Here is a 17727-nt window from a genome sequence, read left to right as displayed (position 1 = left end):
CCCCATGCCCCTGGGGACTGTCACAGATCCCACAGGCCCTGCTCAGGGTGGGATGGAGTGCCCCATACCCCTGGGGACTGTCACAGATCCCACAGGCCCGGCTGCAGTTTGGGATGGAGTGCCCCATGCCCTTTGGGACTGTCACAGATCCCACAGGCCCTGCTGCAGTTTGGGATGAAGTGCCCCATGCCCTTTGGGACTGTCACAGATCCCACAGGCCCGGCTGCAGTTTGGGATGGAGTGCCCCATACCCCTGGGGACTGTCACAGATCCCACAGGCCCTGCTCAGGGTGGGATGGAGTGCCCCATGCCCTTTGGGACTGTCACAGATCCCACAGGCCCTGCTGCTTTTGCAGAGCTCAGTTTTTGGTGTTTCCCCCCCTGCAGGGATGTGGCTGGACAAGCCACACCTCGGCCAGGTGACGTCTCCAGGGCGTTGACAGTCATTAACCTGCTGAAACACCTTCATTAGCATCTGAAATGGTAAATGTGGGGTGGGCCCTCGGGCCAGGCTGCTCCAGGGGGTTTGGAACCAGCTCAGCAAAAAAAGCCTGAGAAAAACCTTTGGCTCAGCTCTGCAGGTGACGATCCCAGCAGGAAACGGGAGCACGGGGGAATGGGGAATTTCAAGGGTCCCCCACCGTGGCAGGCAGCACGAGGAGGAGATTTTGGAAAGCAAGCACGGGAAGAGGCTTGGGGACAGCTACCTGCCAGGTGACAGCACACTGGGAATGCCACAGGCTCGCTTTGGGCATGGAGGTAAATCCTACACCCCGTTCTTGGCACCGCTGTCACAGCTGTGCTCCCGCTGTCCCCAACATCCCCCCGGCGGCACCCAGCTCGTGGCACATCCCAGAGCCAGGATTTGGGGTGACAGGGCGGATCCTGGGGGAGCTCTGGGGTGTCACACCGCGGCCGTGCCCCCTTACCTGCATCAAGGTGCGCAGGGACTCCACGTAGGACTGCTCGGTGTCCAGCAGGGTCATGATGACGTGTTTCCTCATGTCCTGCCGGGGGAGAACACACACGGCAGGTTTTGGGGTGAGCGGGGCCCGGCTGGGGAGGCTGAGCGCCGGAGAGCCCGGCTGGCGTCCAGCTCCCCTGCGCTGCCTCTGCAGCCCGATGGAGGAATCCGGGAGGATTAGGAAGTACATGACACCGAGCGCACAGACGCCTGCTTTGCTCCGCGGCCGCGTCAGGAGCCCGCCCTGGAGCTCACAGCCCTACATGGGTCGGAGCCGGAGCCCTCTGGAGCGGCTGCGAGCGGACCCGCAGGAATTCGCCTCCCGCCCCGCGCCCCGGGCACCCTGGGGCAGGACCGGCGGTGCGGGGCTGGGAGCCCGGGGGGCACATGGGCCGGGGTCTCCTTGCCGTGGGGCTCGGGGACCCCTCCTGTGTGCAGCTCAGCCTGGGGGCAGTGCTCCAGGGCCCAGGGAGTGAGACACCCCAAAGGTGTTGGGAGTGGGATGTTCCGAAGGCTCTGGGAGCAGAGACACCCCAGAGGTTCTGGGTGTGAAACGCTTCGAGGCTGCTGGGTGGGAGACACCCCAAGAGATTTCGGTGGGAAATGCCCCAAAGGCCCTGAGATGCAGAAATGCTCCAGAGGTGCACTGATACCCCAGAAGTTTTGTGTTTGGATACACCCCAGAGATTCTGGGTGCAGAGACACCCCAAAGGTTTTGCATGGGAAAGAGAGACTCCAGGTGCAGAGACATCCCAAAAGCTTTTGCTGCAGAGATGCCCTGGATGCACAGATACCCCAGAAGTTTTGCATGTGCAGAATCTCCAGAGACCCTGGATGTGAGACACCCCAGATGTCCTCAGTCTTGTGGGATGGGCCCCTGGACACGTGGGGCTGTGTCCTCCCCAGTGGGACACAATGAGCTGTGACGCTGCTCTGCAGCCACAGGAAGAAGTTTGGCCATCCTCACCATGGAGAGAGCCCACCATGCCCCTCATGGTGCCCAGGGAGCAACGGAGAGGGATCCTGGCCAGATCCCGCTCCAGGACAGAGCTGTGCCTCAGTTTCCCTGCTCCCCACCGGGCTGCTGATGGAACCAAGCATGGAGGAACCTCTTCTCTAGAGCCAAATACTGGTGACGGGTCCAAGGCCCTCCAGGAACCAGGAAACCATGGAGATATTGGGAACACCAGCTGAGACCTCCCCACTTGCATAGAGAACGCTCTCACTGCTGGATTAATTAGCTGTAATTACGGATGGATGGGTGCTCACTGGAGGATGGAGCTTAGGGGAATCTGACCCCCCAAACTGCCTCAGTTTCCCCAACCCTCACCCAGCCTGTAGCTCCCTGCTGCTCCTGTTTTCCCTGGAGCTGTCCCAGGGTCAGACCCAGGAGCTGCCCAGGCTCAGCTGCACCAGCAGCACTGGGGACACGCAGGATGAGGCCCAACTGTTGGCAGGGGGATTTTTTCCACCCTTACAGCACCAGCGTTACCCCGGCAGGGGCAAATTCCCACTGGGACGAGCAGAGCTGGGGGAAAGGCAGGATGTGCCCCACTGCATTCCTCACCCCAGCCAAGCCTCTCCGCTGGGGGGCTGAGGATGCTTCAGCCTCCATCTGCTCTCCCCGGGGACACCCCCACCTCATCCCGGCCTCATCCTGCTCAGCACCCTCGGGATCAGCCCCTGGAATCGGGTATTCCCCACCATCCAACACCTCCGCGGTGTAAACCAGCCCCGGCTCCGGCCCCCCCATCGCCCCCTCCGGGCGGGAGCATCCCGGGGCTGTGGAGCCGAGGGCGAGGATGAGGATGGAGGCACGGGGATGGGGATGGAGGCACGGGGATGGGGATGAGGATGAGGATGGAGGCGCGGTTGCCATGGCGGCGCAGACCCCACAGGTGCCGGGTACCGCACACGTGTCCGATCGTGACGCATCCCCGCGCCCCCGCCTCGGCCCCGCATCCCCCCGGCGCCCCCCCGGGACCCCCGGGCCATCACCTCGGTGCCGCCGCGGCCGCCGCAGCCCTTGTCCGGCAGCTCCTCGGCCGCGCCGCTGAGCCCGGAGGTGGCGAAGGCCGCGTCGATGCCGTCGCCGATGTCCCGCATGTCCTCCAGCGCGATGGTGAACTGCGCCAGGGTCCTCACCATCTGCAGCATGCGGCTCCCGGGGGTCGGTCCGTCCCTCGCGGCCCGAGGAATGGCGCAGAAATCCCTGCGTGTGCCTCACCTCCCTGCCGCGATCCCCAGGTGTCCGCCCCGAGCGGGATGGCTGCGCCGGGATGCGGCGGGGAGGGGAATAGGAGCGGGGCGCTATTTATATCGCCGTGGATGTGGAACCGGGGGGATGTATGGAAAGATGGAAAGATGGAAAGCCCTCCCGCAGAGCGGCAGCGGGCTGACAGGCTGCGCCTGCGTCCGCGGCCACGCCAGGGTCCCCGGCCCCCGGAGCGGGCCAGGCACGGGCGGGAGGCTGAGCCGAGCCCACACAGACACACAGGGATGCGGGCAGGGCCGGATCCCGCCCAGGGATGCGGCTGGGAAGGCTTCGCCCAGCGAGGATGCTGCGGGGGAGACGATGCTTTCTTGGGGCATGGGATTTTTAGGGATGGGGGACGCACGGTGATGCGGGGATGCTCGGCATCCTCAGGGACTCCGTCCCCCTCCCTGACCTTGCAGGCAGGGAAACTGAGGCACGCCCCCTTTCCCCCCCCCACGGCATCACCGCCTCGGCACCCACATCCCTGCTGGCCGGGTGATGCATCCTGCCCAGATCTGTTTGTAACGCTCCCCTCCTGCTTCGTTAATTAAATCTAATTAGCCGCTCACCCCGTTTCCACAGCAACGGCGTGCAGCAGGGCTGCATCCTCGCATGGCAGCCAGTAAATTTCCTCTTGGAAGTGAGGATGGTGAGCACCCCACCCCGGGAAGGGGTCGTGGCAGAGAAAGGACCCTCGGGGCAGGCAATGGGAGCGGCAGGAGCTGCCAGTGCACCCCGGGATCGGGGCAGGGAATGCGAATGGCACCCAGGTAACGAGGCTGCTCTCAGGGCAGCAGCAGCTCCTGCTCCCACAACTGCAGTGCCCTGGTCATCCCAGCTGTTGGAATGCTGGGTTTATCTGGTTTGCAGTCCCAGACCTGAGCTCTTCTGGGATCCAACCCCAGACCCATTTCTGCTGTACTCTCAGATTCCTTTAGGCTGCCATCCTAGAACCAGTTTTGTTGCAAGCTTGGATCCATCTGCATTGCAATTCCAGAGCCATCTGGATTGAAAACCTGGGTTGCTCTGAGCTCCAGATTCATTTTGGTGGTAACCCCAGACACATTTGGGCTGCAATTCCAAACCCATCTCAGTTGCAATCCTGAGCATATCTGCATTGTAATCTGGGATCCAATAGGGACAAAATCCTGGGCTCTGCTAGAATCCTATTGCAAACATGCTTCTGTTGCAACCTCTGTTTTATTAGGGCTCCAATTTCAGACTAATTTCTGTTGCAATTCCAGATCCATTTGGGTTCCAATCCCAGAACAAAATGCCTTGTTAATCTGGGTCTGTCTGGATACCAGTTCCAGGCCCTTCTGCTTGCAGTCCTGGGTGTTTTGGGGTTGTAGTCCCAAACCCACCTTGGCTGCAGATCCAGGCCCAGCTGGGCTGCAACATTCCGGGTTGCAATCCCAGACCCATTTATTTGCCATCCTGGGGCCATTTGGGTTCCAACCCCAGACCCATCTAGCTGTAATCCCAACCCCATACCTTTGCAATTCCAGAACCATTTGGGTTGCAATCACAGACCCACCAAGAATTCAAACCTGGCTTCAGCCGCACTGCAATCCCAAACCCATCTGTGCTGCAACCCCAATCCCATTCCTTTTGTAATCCCAACCCCATTCCTGCTGCAATCTCAGACCCAGCAGGGAAGCCAGCCTGGGTCCATCTGCATGGCAATGCCAGATCCATTTGGGCTGCAATCCCAGACCCACTCCTGGGAATCCTGGACCTGTTTGGGCTGTAACCACAGATCCATCAGGGATGCAATCCCAATCCCACTCGTCTTGCAGTCCTGCACCCAACAGGGGTGCAAACCTGGGTCCAACTGCATTGCAATCCCAGATTCATTTGAGCTGCAATCCCAATCCCATTCCTCTTGAAATGCTGCACCCAGCAGGGATGAAAACCTGGGTCCACCTGCATTGCAATCCCAGATTCATTTGGGTTGCAATCCCAATCCCATTCCTTTCACAATCCCAGGTTCATTTGGCTTGCAGTCCCAATCCCATTTCTCCTGCAATCCCAGGTTCATTTGAGCTGCAATCCCAATCCCATTCCTCTTGCAATCCTGGACCCACCAGGGATGCAAACCCGGGTCCCACCGCATTGCAATCCCCAATCCCTCTGGTTTGCAATGCCATTCCCACTCCTGGGGCAGTCCCATCCCGTTCCTCTGCAGTCCCCATCCCGTTCCTGTCCCGGTCCCTGCCCGGTCCGGCCCCCGCTGGCCCCGCCGGCTCCGCCCGCAGCCGCTCCCCGAGCCCTCCCCCGGTACCGCCCGGCCCCTCCATCCCAGCAGAGCCTTTCCCGCTCCCCTTGGCTCATCCATGCCTTCATCCCTCCCGGCGTGTCCCGGGATCACTGCAAGGGGACTCGCATTCCTGCCGCGCCTCCCTCCCGCGGGTCCGGACCCCTGGGGATGTGACCCGGGCTGGCTGCGGAAGGGTTAAACCCGTCCTGCCCGGCGCAGGGAAGGATCCAGGCCGAATCCAATCCCGCTGTTCCTTCGGGGTCCCCTCTCCATCCCCCCGGGATGCGAGCCCGCAGCGATGCCGGCCGGCCGAGCCCGGACCCCCCTGCAGGCGGCCCGCAGCCCACAGGAAATTCCTGGGAGTGTTTGGCCACTCCAACAGCGCTGCCTATTTTTAGGGCTGTCTAAAATATGAGCCGGTTATTTTTAGCAGCGCGGCTCTTTGTAAACACCTTTAGATTTCCTTTCGGACCGGCCCCTGTTGGTTTTTTTTTATTCCCAACCTGAGCGTTTCCTCTCCCAAAAGCCCAAACCCTCCTGGGAAACGCCAGTTCCTTGGGATGGAGCCAAGGGACTCATCCCCCTTCCCAAGGCTTGTGCCAGCGTGGCAAAATGCTCCTGAAAACCCAAAGGTGGAGAGGATCCGGCACCAGGGTTTGGGGGTGATTCAGCAGCACCCCAAACCAGGCATGGGGGCCAAGGAAAAGCCTTTTCCCCCAGCTTTCCCTCTGACACTGGAAATACAGCCCTGAAGAAGGATGGGAACTCCCCCATCTTGATTTATTTTATTTTTTAAACTAGGTTCAGCGAGCAACCCCATCATTTCACTTTTCCCTGAGCAGGAATATCGATGCAGGAGGAGTCTGAGCATCCCCAGGGATTTGAAAACACCCTGAAACATTTGGAAAAGGCCATGGCATATTGTGCCCTGCCTCCACCCCCGCAAACAAAGAGCCATGGATGGAGGAAAGTCCTAAAACATCCATTTTTAAAACAAACAAAGGCCAAAGGGAGAGTAGGAATGTACATTCCAGGAGGGATCACACAGATTGTGGCCCCTGAGCCCCTGCACACATCAGTGCATGGAATGATGATGATTCCAGCCACTCTGAGCGCTCCCCCCCACTGTCCCAAACCCTGGGGATTGGGTTGGTGTGGGAGGATGTTCCTCCTGCTGTCACCCCACCTCTGGGATGCTAAAATCACATCCCATGGCAAGGAGGATCTCTGCATCCCCAGAGATCATCCCAAAATTCCCACAGCACTCAGGGTTTGTCCCTCTCTTTGGTGCACACTCACCCAGCCGCAGCCTGAGCGAGCTGCAGCAGGGATTTTGTCCCTGAGATCCTGTTCTGGGGCAAAAATATCCAGATTGAGGGGGGGAATGGAATGTTTCAGACCACTTTGGGAGTGGGATTTGCTGCTCAGGGCCCTCCTGCAGCTGCTGAAGGAGGAGCTAACCCTGCCTCAAGCAAAATGATTCCCACCCCTCCAAAACACGCCAAAATTTTGAGAGTAAGTAAATACAAGTTGTTTTTCCCTTAATTACAGCTCGTTCCTGCTGCCAGCTCCTGATGGGAGATCCTCTAGGGTGTCACAGCAGGGTTGTGCTCGGAGCTGCCTGAATCCTGGCACCTCCTTGAACCCAGCATTCCCAGCCTGAAAGAATCTGGAATTTCTGCACCTTTTCTTTCCCTGCATGCTTGTTCCCAAGGTAGATCCCACTAGAGGGAGCTGGGACATAGTGGGAGCCACTGGTCCACGGGGACAGCTTGACAATTTCAACACATCCTCAGCTCTATTTCTACCAAAACTCCAGAAAGAAAAGGCTTGGAAATAACCTGGACCTGCTCTCATCCATCCCAATGCAATGAGCAAACACCTCTGCAACAAACAGCATCATCCTGGCATCTCAAACTTCCTGCCCCTGGCTGGCACCATCTCCCAAAACAGGATGGTGCTATTCCATCCAATCCTGTATTGCCTCCATCACTCAGCCTCTGGCAGGAAATCACTCGAGGGGAAAAAAAAATCACATTCTGTCCTCTTGGGAAGCATTAAAGCAGGATGTTGGATTGGTATAGGTGGCCATTGAATCTTAGTATGTACTGTATAGGTGGCCTTTGAGTTATAGTAAAATCTTTGTATTGTACAAGTGGCCTTTGAGTCACGGTGGGTTATATGTATTGTAATTGCATAATTGTTAAAAGAAAAGGGGGAAATATAGGTGGCCATTGAATCTTAGTATGTATTGTACTTTGAGTTATAGTAAAATCTATGTATTGTATAGGTGGCCTTTGAGTTATAGTGAAATCTATGTATTGTACAAGCGGCCTTGCCCCAATCCTGGTTGTTCTAGATGGGCTGCAGCTGTGATGTCCTTCACTGGGTGGCAGCTGTGGCCAGTGAAGATAACTGGGATAAAAGGGGGTGGTTGGCTGCTCAAGGTGAGCCTTGGAGGAGTGCTGATGCAGAAGAAGTAATACTGTTGTGAAGAGCTGTTTGTGAGCAAACCACCCAGAAGGTATGGGACTCTAGAATTAGGATAACAGCAATAGGATAACAGCAAACTGGGTTTTGTAGGGTTTCAAACCTAAGCAGCCTTTCCCTTGGGATCAGTGATGCTCTGCCCTAAGCCCCACAAGTGCCATAAGCCAGTGCCATCCCTGGGTATCAACCACCTCCATTCCATGGTGCCAGTCACCTTTTTGGGGCATGTCAGCCCATCCCTGGGTGCCAACCATGCCCATCCCTGAGCACAAGTCATCTCTTTTTCCAGGTGTCACCCCATCCCTGGCTTCCAATGCCTCCCTCCCTGCTGCCAGCCTATCATCTCTGAATCACAGCCAGCCCATCCCTGGGACCACCAGGTGCTGGGGAAGCCAGTGCCATGGGAAGAGGAGGACCTGTGGCACAGCAGAGGGAGCCTGCCCGGCGCCGCAGGGAATCACATCCGGGGCTGCTTTCCCTCCCTGCCCAGCCTCTCCCTGCTCTCCCACGGGTAAGCAAAGTCCGAGCTGCTCTCCACAGAGTAACTTCTTGAAAGGAAATCAGAGCATAAATCAGCAGCTCTGATTCAGCCCTGCTTCAGTTACTAATAATATTCCCGTGTTTATTCGCAGGCCCGGGGCTGGAGATGTTTGCTTTTCCCTCGGCCGTGGTTTTTCCCAGGCTCGCAGCTCACAGAGGAGCATTGATTTGGTCAGGGATGCTCCCATGGAGAAACCCAGCAGCACCACTCCTCTGGGATGAGGAGGAGGAGGAGGAGCAGGGCAGCCTCAGCCCCAGCGCACGGGAATTCAGTTGTTTTCCCTTCTTGGACTTCTCGGCCGCGGTGATTCATCCCGGGAGGACACGGCCTGGCTGCAATTCTGCTTTTCAAGTGTGAGAAAAAAAAGGGGGGGATAAAAAATAAAGGAGTTGGGGCAAGTTTCCCAAGGCAGGGTGGAAGGATGCTGGGCATCCCTGTGCTGCCCAGGGGAGCAGCAGTGCTGGGGCAGTGCCAGTGGGATGGGGAAAAGGGGAGCTGTAGGAGACTCATCTCCCAAAGCAACAAAATCTCCTCCTCTAAATGCACAGTGGGGCTTTTCTGTGGGATTTTCAGTAGAAATTTTCACCAATGGCACTGGGGTGAGGGGTTCACCCCTCTGCCAAAACTCAGAGCTCAGGATTGTGCTGGTGCATCTCCTGCATCCTTCCCTGGATCCCCCCTCTCCATGCCCCCCTTCCCACCCGGCTGGAGATGCTCACCCCAGTTTAACCCTCCCCAGCGACCATCCATCCCCTGGCCCATCTGCAGAGCCCTGACAAGAGCAGTGGTCCAGGGCAGAGCTGGGGGCTTGTGGCCCCCCGTTTGCTGCCAGCCTTTGCCGAGTCCTGGAGCAACTTTCACCAAATATGGAAGGTTTTTTTTGCCTCCGGTTTTCGGCACGCAGGCCGCGGCCCAAGAGCGCAGCTTTCCAGATGCTGAGGTCAGCCCAGCTCCTCTTCCCTCCCCCTGCTCCTTCCCTGCTGCCTCCCAGTGGGCTTGGCCCTGCACCCACCAGGACAGGAGCAATTCCATCCCTGGATCCCCCACCCGCATCCTCTGCTGCTGGCACAATCCTGACCCCACATCCCACATCACCCCAAAAGCAATGGTTATGAGGATTTGGGGGGACAAGGAAGCCAGGGAGAGGGGTACCCGATGCTGGCACTCCCTGGCATCACTGCTGGATGCCAGCCTGGCACAGGAGGGTGGGAGGTGCCCTGGCTGCCTGCTGGAATGGGGCCAGAAGCCTCGGGACAGGCAGGAGGGAGCCAGCCTGGCATGCAGGGAGTGATGGGCACAGGAGGTGTTGGGTACCCAGGAGATGATGGGGATGCAGGTCTCCACGTGGAGCCAGAATTCCAGGCACACCCAAAGCCAAGAGGTGTCCAGGAGTCAAAGATGATGGATGCTCAGAAGCTGATGGCTGCTCAGGAGCTGCTCTGGAGTCCACGGGCACCCAGAAGCCAATGGAGACTCCCTGGGTACCCAGGAGCTGATGGATGCCCAGCATTCCAAGGAGACTCTGGGCACCCACAGATCCACAAGCACAAAGGAGCTGAAGGACACCCAGGAGCCAACAGACACTCACAGGCATCCAGAGGCCATGGGCACCCAGGAACTGGTGGATTCCAGCATCCAACAGGTACCCAGCAGTCCATGGACACCCAGAAGCACCCGGGCACCCGGACGGGATGGGGATGCAGGAGCTGATGGATTCCTAGGATCCAACAGGTGTCAGGAGTCCATGGACACTCACAAATCCAGAAATAATCACAGGCCCCCATGAGCTGATGGTCCCCCAGGTGCCATGGGCACCCAGAAATGTCATCTAGCTGCAGACAGATAGCCAGGAGCTGACAGATGGATTCCTAGCATCAAACAGGTGCTAGGAGTCCATGGGCCCCCACAAATCCACAGTGGACACCCAGAGGAGGCAGGAGACCTGACCACCCCGTTCCATGCCCCTGCCAGGACCTCGCCTGGATCCATGCCTGGAAGCAGCTGAGGTACAGCCACCAGCCCTCACCCAGCAGTGCCCCACAGCCCCCCAGCTCCTGGAGCTCCCCTCACCCTGCTGCAAGCAGGGATCTGGGGATGGGGGAAGCACAGAGCTCGCCAGGAACGCCCACAGCCCACGTCACGTCGCAGCCAGGGCGAGAGGTGACAGCTTCCCTGTCACTGTCCCACCCTGGGGAGAGGGGAGCAGGGGGTTCAGCATCCACTGACCTGCGCCACGTTTGGCCGATGCAGGGACGAGCTCCCTCTGCGCTCACCGAGGCTCTGAGCCATCTACATCCCATCTCACCGGGGTTTTGGGCAGCCCAAAGAGCACCGAAAGGACCAAACCCGATCCCCTACCGCTAGCGACGGTGTTTCTGCCGAGGGGTCAGGATGAAACTCTTCCAAAAAAAAAAAGAGTAAGAAGAGGGATGCCAAATCAGGGCAGGCCAGCGAGTCTGCTGCTACTCCAGCTAAAAAAAGCAGGAAACCATATCCCAGGCTCGGAGATGCCAATCTTCCCATGCAAACAACTCCCTTTTTGTTTTTTTTGGAGAGTATCAGAGGGCTCAGGAACGGCCAGTCACAAATAGCAACTCCACGGCACCACCAGGAAACCTTCTCCAGCCCTGTGCAGGGATGCTGGTGACCCCACAGCAGGATGGTGGCTTCTCCAGGGGCACCTGGTGGTGGCTGTCCCCTCCCTGGGATGGTGACTCCTCCAGAGGAAACCTGGTGGTGGCTACTGGCACGGGTGTCCTTTTCCCAGCACATCCATGCAGGGATGTCCTGCTGGGGCTCACTGGTGTCCTGGATGTCACTGGTGGGTGGAAGGTGGTGGTGGCCATCTCCTGGTTCCCAAAAAGGGATGTGCCTGGGGTTTCTGGGATAATGCAGGACATGGGGTCACACAAGCCCAACATCTGCTCCTTCCACCACTGGGATTAAAGGGATTCTACTCACAATACTCTGCGCAATGTACGGGGGAGCAGCAGGCTTGGGATGGGCCCTGGTGCTCAGGGCAGGAGCTGGGATGGGCCCTGGTGATCAGGGCAGGAGCTGGGATCGGCCCTGGTGAGGAGGGCAGGAGCTGGGATCAGCCTCCTGTCCCCCGGAAGCCGAGCAGCTCCAACGGGAATTCGCACCAAGAGGGAGTTACTGGAATACTTTTACCCAGATGCTGATTTTCCTTCTCCTTCCCATTGGCCAGGCTGCAGTTCCCAAAGAACCAAAAGCAAACACACTATTTTTAGAGAAGAGTTCATTTACTGGAGCCATTCCCTTTGAAATTCCTCACTCATCCTCTCCATGGAAACCAAGGGAGTCCGGAGAAACAACCCCACCGGGACCAACCACCAGAGCTTTAAAAAGAGCCACACTGAGGGAGAGGGGGTGGAAGTGGCTGACTTTTCCTCACTGGACACATCCTGACCTGGAAGCACCATGGTGGAAATGGCAAGGCTTTTGTTTTAGAGGGCTCTGTCTGTGCAAGCCTTCAGGAGGAGACATCCTGGAACATGGACCATGTTCTCTTGGAAAATCATGGACATCCTGGAAGATGGACCATGTTCTCCTGGAAAATCATGCCTGGAGACTGTTGTCCAGGATAGGTGGTGGGAATGGGTGGAGAGGGATGGCTGGATGGGAGAATGGACATAGATGGAGGTTGATAGGGATGGATGGATAGATCGGAGTCTCCTTCCCTGTTTTCCAGGAGTATGAGATTGTCCTTTTCCCTGTTTTTCAGGGCATGCTCTGAGAGAAGAGGAAGCTGTAGAGGCCAAACCCCAGTGCTGCCTGGCTGCACCTTTCCTTCATGTGAGGGCACCTCCATCTCCATCCTGGATTTGGGAGAAGCTCCTGCTGCAGCTCTGAAAGCTGTGGGATGCCCCATGGGAGCTGCTGTGACCAGGTGAGGGAGCTCAGCAAGGGGAGACCTCAGCACATCACCTGTCTGGACACTCCCATCACATAGGGATCATTATCCAGGGGAGTATCAGAAATATCCCTGGGAAAGGCTCTAAATCAGTGGGAGAATCACAGAGTGGTTTGGACCAGATGGCACCTTAAGTTCATCTTGTTCCTACCCCCTGCCATGGGCAGGGACACGTCCCAATAGAACAGGTTGCTCCAAGCCCACCCAGTCTGCCCTTGAACACTTCCAAGGATCCCACAACCCTTGCAATGATGGATTAGGGCTGCAGGAACAGCTCTGAGCTTCCATCCCAGCTGGGTTTGGCAGGAGGTTACCTGGAGGTTACATCACAGGGATGCCGACCTGCTGCTTCCTTGGCAAGAGCAGATGGAAGAAGGAGGCCACCTCCTCCCAGGGGCTTTGCAGGCATGTGATTTTCCATGGAAAAGCCCAGGCATCTGTGCACAGATGCAGGCAGGGTGCAGGCAGGCTGCCCAGTGCATCTCTGAGAATCCATCCCTGCACCAGGGCCTCTCCATACCCCATGTGTGCATCCCTGCACCAGGGACCCCTTCCCTTAATAACATTAATTATTTAGAAATGCCACTAGGTGCCACAGCCTCATCTTGGGGACCTGCCAATGTCCCCAAGGCAGCACCAGCCAACGCTCCAGGAGGTTCCTCATTAACCCATTTTAATTACAATGCTCAATGGTTTCATAGCACTTTCCAGCCCACGATCAGAGAAGATAAAAAACTAAACCTAAACTGGTCCATCAGGCAAAAAATGCTGCCATATTCCCCCTAGATTCCCTTAGTGAGTGTCCCTGTCTCCATACCCCCTGTATGTGTATCCCTGCACTCCGGGACTGGACATGCACACAAATCCCAGGGATTTCCCTGGATGCACAGGCTCCAGATCCATCCTCTCCCTCCGTGCCCACCCCATCCCCAGGGAGCTGCTGGTGCATCCCAGCTGCAGCACTGTGGGTCCCTCCAGAGGCTGGGAGCCCATTCCAGCCTCCCACCCTGGCTCCAGGGCCTGGATCCTGCCCAGAGCCTGACCTTTGGATCAGGCCAAGGCCAGCCCCCAGCACCAGCTCAGCCCAGGGATAACCCTGTCATTCCAAGGCTGAATCCTGCCCCACACCACCAGCACAGGCCTCAAAGGATGCACATCCCTTGTGGATCATCCTCCTTCCCCCAGTGGAGCTCGCTGCCTAATTAATTAGAGGCTTTTAATTAAAGTGGAGGGACAAGGGACAAAGCGGTCCTGTCCAAAGAGCTGGCAGTGAGGAAGGGGAGGGGCAGAAATGGGCAGAGTTAAGGTGATTTTGGGCACTGGGGAAGAGTAAAAATTGGGCAGAGTTTAGGGGGTTTTGTCAGCAGGGAAAGAAAAGAGGTAAAAATGGGCAGAGTTAAGTGAATTTTGGCACCGGGGAAGGAAAGAGGTAAAAAATGGGCAAAGATAAGGGATTTTGGCACAGGGGAAGGAAAGAATAAGAAATGGGCTAAGATAAGGGATTTTGGCAGTGAGGAAAGAAAGAGACAAAAATGGGCAGAGTTAGGGGGATTTGGGCTGTGTCACCCCCCTGATGCCAGGGTCAATCCATGCCACTGGCAGGCAGCATCCCCTGATCCCAGCCTCAGTTTCCCCCCACTCCATCCCACATCCCACCTCTATGAAGGGCTGCCTCAGTTTCCCCCCACTCCATCCCACATCCCACCTCTCTGAAGGGCTGCCTCAGTTTCCCCCCAGTCCAGCATTTCACTGAGCACAGCAGATCCAGGGACACAAAACCCGGGCAAACCATTGGAGCAGGGAGAGGAGAGCCAAGATTTGCCCATTCCCACCTCGCCCCTGTAGCTGCTTTAATTAATCAGAGATTCCCAGTAACACCAAAAAAACCGAGATAACTCCCAGCCACAGCCCCCAACGTGGGGATTCACACAAATGGAACAGAGGGAAACTGAGCCCAAAGATGACAAACTGCAGGAATATACGGCCAGTGCATGGATCCGGCTCTGAGCTGTCCCCACAGCGAGGAGGAGCCTCTGGAGGAGGGGGATGAGCCGGGAGGGAGGATGCAGGGGAGGAAATGTCCACAAGCTTCCCTGGGAACGTGACCCCGCCGCTCCCTGCGGGATCCCCTCCGTCCCCGATGGCTTTTCCGGGGTGCGGCCGCCCCGCTCGGGACCCGCAGGTGGGGAAGGCCGCGTTCCCACGACTGCCCTGCTCCCCAGAGGTGCTATATTTAAATCAATATTTTCCTGTTTAATCCAAGCGCTGCTAGGTCAACAAACACAGCAGGACAGCGAGCATACCTCATTTTCCATCCTCAGATGGATTCGGCCGTGGGGGGAACAGAGATCCGAGGGGTTGCCAGTCTGGCATCCCGAGCAGCAAGTGGACCCCAAATCCATCCCAAAAGTGTCCTAAATGCATCCTGGCTTGCTGCTAGGCTAGGTGCACACACATTGTGCTGCCCATTCCAGCAGCTTTTGGGATGCTGGAAGAAGGGAAAAGTCTTTATCTTGAGTTTTGGGGTTTTATTCTCCAGATCCACCAGAGTGGGATGTGCAGCTAACAACCCCCAAGGAATTAAAAGCCTGGTGCCCATCATCAGGCACAAGGTGAAGGGGTTCTGCCCCCAGGATGAACTGGATGGCTCCAGCCCCATGGAGAATTGCTGGAAAGCACCCAGTACAAACAGTGCTGCCCCTGAGGGAGAACACACCATTGCCTCTCTGGGTGGGATGTGCCAGATGCACCTCTGCAAAAGCCACTACCAAACCATGGAGCTAGGAAAATATCCTGGGGGAATGGTGCTGCAGGGATGCTCAACCCCGAGGGAATACCTTGAGGTGAAAGATTTTGGGAGAGGATATTTTAAGGGAGCATCACCCCAGAGGTGCCAGACCCCATTAGGAATCCCTTCCCAGTACAGTCTGCTGGAGATGGGCACCATCTCACCATCACCAGCATGATAGGAGATGGATGCTCCCATCCCACAAAATTCCCAAGTGGATGTGGCCATTTCCCCATACAGACTCACTACCTTGCAACGCTGGCCCTTCCCATTGAGTTAGGGAGGGGAAAAGAATGTAAAAGTAAAAAATAAAGGAGATTTCTTCTCTGCTGATCAGGGATAAATCCATGATCCAAGCCAACCATCCCAGTGCCAAGTTATATCCGGTCCTTGGTGCTCTCACTTACGATTAAAGCAACCCCCTTGGCCCCCCCCAGGCAAAGCTGATGCCATCTGAAATAAAACATCCCAGCTCCACCATCTAATAAATCAAAAGGAGAAATAAAAATCCTGGTTTCAGTTAGGATATGGCTGGAGCACAAAGAAATCCCAGGGCAGGAGAGAGATTTGAAGATACAGCTGTGGTGTTGCCCTTAAAAGGGAAAATTCGCACCCTGTTCCCCGGGGCCGGAGGGTTCAGGCAAGGTGAGGAGCAGCATCCCCAGGGTCTGCTCCACAGGGTGGCCTGTCCACCTGGGGACATGCTTTCCAAACAGGGCTCCCAGCTGGCAAAAATCCACCCAAAATCATCCCAAAGCTGGGATCAGACCAGGGGTGTATTGGGGTGTGGGGTCAGCAGAGCATCCCTGATATTGGGGCCATCATGTCCCAGCCCCAGGACACCACAGAGACCTGCCTGAGTAAGAAATATCTCTCTATAAATTATTGAGATAAACCATATATTATATAAACTAAACATATTAATTATTTAGAAATGCCACTAGGTGCCACAGCCTCATCTTGGGGACCTGCCAATGTCCCCACGGCGGCAGCAGCCAGAGCTCCAGGAGGTTCCTCATTAACCCATTTTAATTATAATGCTCGATGGTTTCATAGCACTTTTCAGCCCACAATGGAAGAAGACAAAAACCTAAACCTAAACTGGTCCATCAGGCAAAAAATTCTGCCCAAAAACTCACCCAAAACATCCTCGAGGATGTTTCACACAGTGGCCAAGAGTGGCCATCCTGTTCTCAGCCACCCACGGTTGCTGTCTGGCAGGAGAAGGAGCTGGATGGGGAGCAGAAATCCCTGGAGAACATTTTGAGGGGAATGTTGCTGCAGGGATTACGGATTCCAAGAGAATAACCTGAGGGAATGATGCTGTGGGGATGCCAGACTGCAGGAGAACCTCCTGGGAGCAATGCTGCTGCAGGGCTGCTGGATCCCACGAGAATATCCTGTGAGGAGGATGCCAGATCCCAAGAGAACACGCTGGGGGGAAGATGCTGAGGGGTTTTGGGAGGATCCAAAGAAAAGCAGCCTCTCTCCACACGGCTCTGCCCTGGCCAGCAAGGGTTACACCGCCAGGCTCAGCCCTGAGGACTTCGCGCTTGGCTGCTGCTGGAAGGGAATGGTCCAGCCCATCCTCTGAAATCGGTTTGGAGCACGGGAGAGAGCCCTGGCAGCGTCATTCCTGCGAGCTCTCGGCAGATCCCCCACGGGAATGGGTATTTCTGGGCTTCTCCCAGAGCTATTAAAAGCCCCGTGGGTGCTGGCACTGCCGTGCCGCAGCAGGAGGTGATGCTTCCAAGCCCTTCCCGGCACAAACACCCAGCGTGATGGGAACCCAAGGCTACCTTCAGCCAAGGGGCCAGCGATGCCAAAAACCCATCCCAGGAGAGATCCCAAAGCACGCAGCTGTGCTCCAGGGTGAGCAGAGCACCTCCACATCCCCCAGACTGCGCCAACTCCTCCCCAGAGAGGATCAAACTTTCACCTATCAATCAAATATTCAGTGCACGCACAAAAATATTTTTCCCCTTTTTTCCTACGCACCAGCATGGCAATGCTCATGATCCCAAGTAGAGGGATGGTGTTTTTTTGGGGGGGAAAATGCAGTTTTGCTCAATTAGGGGCGTAGCATTTGGATTCCCAAGCAGAAGGATTGTTGCTCAGCCTTCCCAGCCAAGGAAAAGGCAATTTTTGGTTCAGCATCTCAGTGATGGTCAGTATATTTATCAGTATTTATCAGTACCTTAGCACCACGGAGAGATTTTATACATAAACATAATACATTTCTAAAACCCTCTTCCACCAAAACGTGGTGCTGTTTAACCTGAAAACTGCTTTTTCCCATCCAAAAGTCACCTTTTCACTAGGGAGGTTGCCCCAACAAACAAGAGCTCATCCCCTGGGGAGCAGCAGAAAGGGCTGGGAGGGCTCTGGGCCATCCAGCAGTGCCTCTGCAGATGGGAATTTGTCCATCCGCCACAAGGGACACGTGACAGACCCCAAGGCCACCAGTGCTCTGGCTGGGTGGTGCACCCCATG

The 17727-nt window shown here is 56.6% G+C and overlaps 1 protein-coding gene and 1 long non-coding RNA gene across 6 annotated transcripts in view; one reads left to right on the top strand and one right to left on the bottom strand.

The window, feature by feature from the left end:
• The window catches only part of ARHGEF17 (Rho guanine nucleotide exchange factor 17), a 29492-nt gene that overhangs the window by 8792 nt on the left and 2973 nt on the right, over nt 1-17727 (bottom strand). For all 4 annotated transcript variants that reach the window (XM_064728528.1, XM_064728543.1, XM_064728535.1 and 1 more), the window contains exon 2: nt 930-1007. In XM_064728528.1, the coding sequence (XP_064584598.1) occupies nt 930-1007 (78 nt within the window). The remainder of the gene's footprint in view (nt 1-929; nt 1008-17727) is intronic.
• LOC135455446 (uncharacterized) lies at nt 7948-16654 on the top strand. 2 transcript variants are annotated; one of them, XR_010442323.1, is made up of 5 exons: nt 7948-8005; nt 8261-8482; nt 8604-8865; nt 12258-12422; nt 14986-16654. It is a non-coding gene; the product is annotated as an uncharacterized LOC135455446 (long non-coding RNA). The 2 variants fall into 2 exon arrangements; XR_010442322.1 differs by having other exon boundaries at nt 12258-16654.

The sequence above is a fragment of the Zonotrichia leucophrys genome, chromosome 1 (genome assembly GCF_028769735.1).
Source record: "Zonotrichia leucophrys gambelii isolate GWCS_2022_RI chromosome 1, RI_Zleu_2.0, whole genome shotgun sequence".
NCBI lineage: Eukaryota > Metazoa > Chordata > Aves > Passeriformes > Passerellidae > Zonotrichia > Zonotrichia leucophrys.
Note: the sequence above shows the minus strand (reverse complement) of the source record. Positions and strands in the feature narration are given on the sequence as shown.